Source organism: Orycteropus afer, unplaced genomic scaffold, assembly GCF_000298275.1.
Source record: "Orycteropus afer afer isolate SDZICR_OR568_19922 unplaced genomic scaffold, OryAfe1.0 scaffold00300, whole genome shotgun sequence".
Lineage (NCBI taxonomy): Eukaryota > Metazoa > Chordata > Mammalia > Tubulidentata > Orycteropodidae > Orycteropus > Orycteropus afer.
Window position 1 is genome coordinate 373,219 of NW_006921887.1, and position 7,951 is coordinate 381,169.

At 32.2% G+C, this 7,951-nt stretch overlaps 1 protein-coding gene across 1 annotated transcript in view; it reads left to right on the plus strand.

Moving 5' to 3' along the window:
- Positions 1-7,951, plus strand: part of NIPBL (NIPBL cohesin loading factor) — a 146,303-nt gene that overhangs the window by 70,198 nt on the left and 68,154 nt on the right. The window contains exons 16-21 of the mRNA XM_007951572.2: positions 1,713-1,944; positions 2,725-2,876; positions 3,404-3,484; positions 4,064-4,164; positions 5,845-5,983; positions 7,688-7,770. Of these exons, the coding sequence (XP_007949763.1) occupies positions 1,713-1,944; positions 2,725-2,876; positions 3,404-3,484; positions 4,064-4,164; positions 5,845-5,983; positions 7,688-7,770 (788 nt within the window). The remainder of the gene's footprint in view (positions 1-1,712; positions 1,945-2,724; positions 2,877-3,403; positions 3,485-4,063; positions 4,165-5,844; positions 5,984-7,687; positions 7,771-7,951) is intronic.

Consider the following 7,951-nt stretch of genomic DNA (forward strand, 5'->3'; position numbering starts at 1 on the left):
TTTGGTTTTGGTTTTTTATATAATACATATATTTAGTACATACACTGGATTTTAGTTTATCCCATGAGAGAAAGTATAGGTAATGTTCTTGGTGTTTGTGGAAGCCATAGACTTGCTGAGTGAGCCATATGGAATAAAATATGTTGAAAAATAATCTCAGGTGATGGTGGTTTTTATTAGGTGCCATTAAGTTGGCTCTGAGTCAAAGCAACCTTATCTGTAGCAGGATAAAACATTCCCTGCTCCTACACCGTCTTCATTGGCTTCACTGGTTTTCATTGGCTAACTTTTGGAAGTATAACACCAGACCTTTTTCCTACTCTGTCTTACTCTGGAAGTTCTGCCCTCACCTGACAACCATGGTAACCCTGCTGGTATTTGAAATACTAGTGGCGTAGCTTTTAGCATCACAGCAACACACAAGTCACTATGGTACAACAAACTGACAGGCGGTAGTGACTCAGGTGTTAGTTCTATGGATTATTTAATATATCCATATTTTCCCAATGCTTTCTGCCCCTGCTTAACTAGTTTTTTTTTGATCATAGAAACAAAAAAGCTTGGAGAAACCTATAATAAACAGTCTCTTCCATCTTTAGTCTGCAAGTTTTACTTAGAACACTTTGGAAAGAAATTATGATAAACATCAAGAATCTAGAGTCTGGCAGGCTAGGTGACTCAGTCTTAATAAAATTATTTCCAGTCCTGAAAACCTTAGCACTATTTAATGTGTTGTAGATAGCCTTAACATGTGGCGTGATTCATGAGCCTCCTTAACTAACTCTTCCAAAGAGCAGTTTTAATAGTAAAGAAAAGCTACTTTATCCTAAACAATTTTTCAAGTAAACCTATAAGTAGTAAAATTATAGGAAACTGAAGAGTTAGGGAACAAAAGTAATCCAGTTGTTAGGCATTACTAATTAGAAAACCCCTCTCTGCTTTACATACATTGTACTTTTATTTGCCAGCCCAAATATGCTTTATCCCAGTATATGAGTATATGAGTGATAATTCCATAGCTAAAGATGGGGTGGAAGGATTTTCATTTTAAAAGTAAGCTTAAAAACATTTTTTCTCAGTTGTAATGTCAAGTTGTTTATGTGTAAATTAAAATGTGGTCTTCTGTGAGTTGTTGAATTACCATATCAGAAAACAAATTGTGTTTTCAGTAGTCTACATAATCAACACTCTTTAGTCTCATTTTGAAATATATAGATGTATGTGTGGTGTATGTATGTGTATATTTATTTATATATACACTGTACACTGTATTAGGAATGAATGAGTCAGTACCTTTTTATATTTCCAGATAAGAATCTTTTTTGTTGTTTTAATTTTTTATTTGGTCTTATAACAGAAAGTAAAATGTAAAGTTTTTTGATGGTCAAAATATTTATACCCAAAACATAAAATTCCTTACATGTGATTATAATCTTAAGCTAAATTCTTAGACTTGGGTAAAGTACACAGATAATAAAAGTGACTCTAACTTTGTCAGTGGAGTGTCATCTAATGGGAAAATGGTAAATAGAGTAAATCATGTTTGAAAACACTGAAACAGAAATTTAAAGTAGTATTATCAATACTTTTACTTCATTCCAAAGATTCTTTACAGAATATACATATCAAGAGTTTTGTCATGTTTTTCACCGATGAAAGTGAAATATATCGCAATTTATATTTCCAGTCATTAACAATGTACTGTTTTGTAGAATAATGATACAGAAGAAGAAGAGAGATTATGGAGAGACCTTATTATGGAGAGAGTTACAAAATCAGCAGATGCTTGTCTTACGACTATCAACATCATGACATCTCCCAACATGCCAAAAGCTGTATATATTGAGGATGTAATCGAAAGAGTTATACAGTACACTAAATTTCATTTGCAGAATACACTTTATCCTCAGTATGATCCTGTTTACAGATTAGATCCTCATGGAGGTTGGTTTGCCCATTTTATATTTATAGTTCAGTCTAATATCAAAATTGTCTATTATATAATTTTGTCATATTAGTGGCCTTAGAATACAGTGACATAAAATCGCAGCTGAGTTATTAGATTACCTATATTTTAATAAACACCAACTTTAATTTTAGAATTTACTGGAATTTAGAACTCTTAATTAATCCAGTACTTGTTCAGTTATGATTTCTTTAGCACCTACTTATGTATAATAGAAGTACTTTCTGCTGATTAGGGAAAATCCTAGATAATATTACTTCTGGTTCCAGTTACCACATCCCCCAAATTCTACCCAAAATAGTAGCTAGCTGCAAAATGGATTGGTTCAAGATGTACACTATAAATGAGCACTAAAAATTAGTTAGTATATATGTTTGGAGAGAGGAAAGACAAACATAGTTTCATGAATAATCTATATTTGATCACCTCTTCTTTAATAATTGCAAATTAATTTAAACTTTATTCTACTCCCAATAGAACACAATAAAAATAAAGGTAATGTTTTACATCTAAGAATTTAATAGGCACTGAATTGTACCATAAATTATATGTCATAAGAATGTTGAATGTTTACTTTCTAATTAAATACCTTAAAGAATATATTTTTCTTTTTTAATAAGTAACTAGCTTTATTTGTCAAGTTGTATTTACATGTAACCTCCCCCCAAAAAAATGTGTCCACTTATTGCAGAAACCAGTTTTATTACGGTTGATTCACAATTCCTTGTTTTGATTTTTTTTTATATTTTTTATTTTAGGAGGCTTACTAAGTTCAAAGGCAAAACGGGCCAAATGTTCTACCCATAAACAGAGAGTAATAGTAATGCTTTACAACAAAGTTTGTGATATTGTTAGCAGCTTATCAGAATTGTTAGAGATACAGCTCCTTACAGACACAACAATTCTTCAGGTAAATTTTACTGAACCATTTCTGTGTATTTTTAGACCAAATGATATCAGAGTACAGAGTCTTACTGCATCAGTATTATTCAACAGTTTTTTCAATTCAGAGTATAGTCTATCTAAATTAAAGAAATAAAGTTCAAGGAAGCTTTAAAATAATACATTTTGAGCAGAAGACAGGTGAATGTAGTGTAAATTCCAAACTGAATTGTTTGAAAGATAAGTTACCATGTCTTTTACAGTATGCGAGGACATTTTTATCAAGGATAGCAGTATGTTTTTTGTTTCTTTAAATTCTTGTGATATTCCTTAATCCAAATGATAGACATTAGAGAAATGGCAGCTATGAAGGAAGGTACTTGATGTGTGTGCTAATATGCTTGAGGATGAAGGAGAACAGACAGAAGGCTAGATAGATGCTGATCAGGTGAGGGGAAAAAATGCCCTCTCAATGTTTTCCAATAAATGTATGAATTTAATAAATTAGAATATAACTGAAATCAGCTAATGACGTGAACTAATTTTTTTTTGCAGGTATCATCGATGGGAATAACACCATTTTTTGTGGAAAATGTCAGTGAACTACAATTGTGTGCCATTAAGCTAGTGACTGCAGTAAGTATAACTGTCTTCAATTCGTATTTTTAAGTTATGCTCAAAGTAAAATAATACTTGTTGTTGTTGTTGTGGTTGTTAGATGCCCTCAAGTTGATTCTGACTCATAACAACCCCATGTGTGCAGAGTAGAATTGTTCTCTGGAGTTCTCAAGGCCTTCAGTGCATGGTACCTTTGAACTGCCCACTTTTCAACTAATAGTTGAACACCACCCAAATAATATTAACGTTTGATCCTAGCTACCAGAAATTTGTAGAGTAAACGTTTTCAGTAGATCTACTTCAACATAACTGTTACAGTATGTCTTAGATTTTATGAATCAAGGCCTCATTTTTCTATTTAAGTAATTTTTTGCATTCAGTTTTTGTCAAATTGTAAACGTTTCTAAATTTTTTTTTATAATTTTCAGTTGATAATTCCTCAGCATTTCCAGTAAAATTATAATGGTTCAAAATCATTTAAATCAAAAACATTCTAAATGGTAGATAATATTTTTTAACACATAGTATAAAGACTGATAATGTCATTTTTGTTTTGTTTTTAATATAATAACTTGGGATTTTATAATTCTTAAATAGGTATTCTCAAGATACGAAAAACATAGGCAGTTAATTTTGGAAGAAATTTTTACTTCACTTGCAAGATTACCAACCAGCAAGAGGAGTTTAAGGAACTTCAGGTAACTAATTGTCCCAGTGTCGAGTGTAATGAAGAATTCCATTAAACTGCAGCCATCATTTCTCTGGTTTATGTTTTAATGAACAAATAAAAGAGAAACAATTCATTCAGAACAACATGAAAAATAGCTTGGATATGTAAAATCATAAGGCATATTTAGAGGACATGAAGTTCAGTAATTCTAACATGTAAGGATCTATGACAGGATTTTTCAATCTCAGAACTAGTGACATTTGGGGCCTATACACTGTAAGATGTTTGGCAGCATCTCTTACATCTCTCAATAGGTGCCAATAGAAACCCTCCCCCTAGATGTTGTAACAACCAAAATTATCTCCAGACACTGACAGATGTCCCCTGTAGGCAAAATCATCCCCAGTTTAGAATTATAGGTCTGTTGGAAGAGTGAGAGGTAGTTCAAAGAGAACTTTACAAGTCAGACTAAGAATTTAGACTTGATCTATCAGATGGCGGGAAGCCATCAAATGCTATTTTAAGGAGAGAGCTGAAACATTAACAGCAGTATAGAGAACAGACATAGGGATTAAATGCACTTAAATCATTAAGCATACCATACATAAGGAATGTTATCATCTGCTTTAGTCAGCATCATCATAGTATCCTGATAATCATCTTAGTATCTCTAACATTAAATGTGTTGACCTGCTGTCATAGGAGATTATTTTTAGATTCTTTTGAAGGCTCTCTTCACTAAAATAATTATTTTTATCTTAATCATTTTCTGAACTAACTAAACTTCTGTTGTCTATTAAAACCTGAAGAAAAATCTACCAGTATAGAATTCTTGTGTTTCTACAATAACAATAGAACAAAAGACTTAGAAATTGATTTTTCATACTCTGTGGCAATGACCTTGATGAGCAGAAAGCTCACTATATGGTACATTTTAATTTAAAAAATGAATATCTGAATGCATGGCTTTGGGGAATTTTGAAGACTGTTAACCATTTTTTAAATCATTTTGAGTTTTCATTATAAATTTTTGACCTGTGCATATAAAGTATTGAGATTTGTATTAAATACTACATTTTTCATTTGACTGTTTGAATTATCAGAGTACACATAGGCTTTACCAGATATTTTCTAATTTATTAAAAATAATTAAACATAAGGACAACATGATAAACACTAATAGTAAACAAACAAACCACCACCAGCAAGTTGATTCTGACTCATAGCAACAATGTAGGAAATCCCTAGCATTTCTGAGGCTGTAAATCTTTATGGAAGCAGACTGCCTCATCTTTTTCCCACAGAGTGGCTGGTAGGTTCCAACCACCAACCTTTTGGTTAGCAGTTACATGCTTTAACTAATGCACTCCCAGAGCTCGTTAGCACCAATTTAAAAAAAAAAAAAAAAAAAAAATCACTGCCATCGAGTCAGTACAACTCATAGTGACCCCTATTGAGTTTCCAAAGCTGTATGTCTTTAAGAAAGTAGATTGCCCCATCTTGCTTCCACGGAGCAGCTGGTGAATTTGAACCACTGGACCTTGAGGTTAGCAGCCAAAAGCCTTATCCATTACACCACCAGAGCTTATCAGCACCAAGAATGGTGCCTAGAAATATTGATAAAGCATCTGAAATTTTCAGGTGACAGATGACATGGAAAATGAAATCATCTTCATGTGATTTAACTTTTTTTTCTACTCCATAAAAGGTTAAATAGTAGTGATATGGATGGAGAACCCATGTATATTCAGATGGTTACAGCACTGGTTTTACAACTTATTCAGTGTGTAGTACACTTACCATCATCAGAGAAGGACTCTAATTCAGAAGAGGACTCAAACAAAAAAGTAAGAACTCTTTTAAAGGTTTTATAACTTTGTACCTTTTTGGAAGGAGGCACCTGTATGTCTTGTCATTCTTACAAAACTGAAGTTCTTAATTAGGGGTTCATGGCTGGGATTTAGGGTCTTTGTAAAAGCTCTAGATTAAGTTTTAGAAGACAGGCCACTTGAATCTGAGTTTGTTTTTGCAGCAGTAAAATGAGTATTATAACACATGATGTTCCTACCATATCAGGTTGTCTCAAATGAGATACTGAATGTGAAAGTAAATATTATAATGTAATGTATATTAATGTGTATAATGTAATATAGTTAGTATGGAATTTGTGTGGAAAATGAGTTTATGCCCTCACTGAGATTTGCTTTGGGTTTTGTAGCTTTTGTTCATTGAAGTTTATAATTTTTCCAAGTTCTGTAGTTTTACCTCAACAGAAGTTCTACAGAAATGGGAGTAATTTCATTCTTTTCTGGATAGATATAAGTATATGTGTGTGTGTTTTTGTGTATATAATATTTTCTGTTTGCTGATAATAATTAAGTAAATATTACCAAAAAAGTTGGTGCTTTGATGCTTCTTTCATTCCTATTGTTCTGTCTCCAGTCTTCCCTACTGCCTATTGGTAACCATTACTATATCAAGCATATGTTTATCTTCTTACTTATCTGCATAAATTTGATGAAGAATTTTTAAATTTACATAAATGATATCGCAATATTTATAGTTTATTTTTTCACTCGGCATTGTTTTGAATACACATAAGTTATACTGAATCCTCTTTTCCTTCAGTTAAGCCTATCTTATAACTGTTTCTCACCTTAAAGCAAGCGTTTCTCTAGGTATATACTTAGAATCGTTATGTCATAGTATACATGCTTTTTTAATTTTAAAGTCACCAGTTGGCTCACCAAATTGGTGTTCCAGTTTATATTCATACTATTTGATTTTTCCTAGTTTGATCAGTATGAGTTAGTATTATGTTTTCTTTTGCATCTCCCTGGTTATTACTGAGCTTGAGCCCCTTTTCCTGTTTGTCTTCTGGGTCTCCACAGTGATGAATTGCCCATGTATATCCTGGTTTAAAATTTCTAGCAAAATAGTTGTATTTTCTTTTGTATTAAGTAGTGTTTTATAAGCTTTGAACTTGGAATAGTTTCTAAATTTTTCTTTTTGTATTTTCAATTGATTTCTTCTTGTTCTGACATAGATCATGATAAGCCAACTATTGCTGTTACATTTGTTAACTACACTTTTCATTCTTCTGTTGTTGTTAGCTGCCTGACTCACAGCCACTCCACATGTTACAAAGTAGACTGCTCCATAGGCTTTTGTTGGCTATAATCTTTATGGAAACAGTTTACCAGGCCTTTTCTTCTGCAGAGTTGTTGAGTGGGTTCAAACCGCCAGCCTTTTAGATTAGCAGGTGATCGTAAACCACTTGAACCACCTGGCCTCCTTTGTCACTTTTTCATGTATTTCACTAAATTAAAATGAACCTTACCAATGTTTTCACTTAATTGTTTTTATAAAGTACTGAAATACATTTAGGATGCTAATTGTACTTTATCTCTTCATGTATAAAAGAATAATTTAAGCATTTTAGTATTTAAACCTATTATCCCTACTCAGTAATAATATGGGCAGGCAACTGAACTAACTTACAGGTTGGTATTTCTTTTTATATCTTTATAAATTCATTTTTCTCACTCTAGGTTGATCAGGATGTTGTCATTACCAACTCTTATGAAACAGCCATGCGAACAGCCCAGAACTTCCTCTCTATCTTCCTTAAAAAGTGAGTAAATCTAATATAAACTTGTATTTATTTTCTATAATACAGAGAATAGTTCATTTATCTTAAGAAAAAGAGTAAGCCAAGTTCTGCCATAATCTGATTTTTAATAAGTCAGTCAGTTTCTCTGGCCCTTGGTTTCCTAATCTTTAAAATTGAGGCAATTCATTTTTTTTTTTTTTTT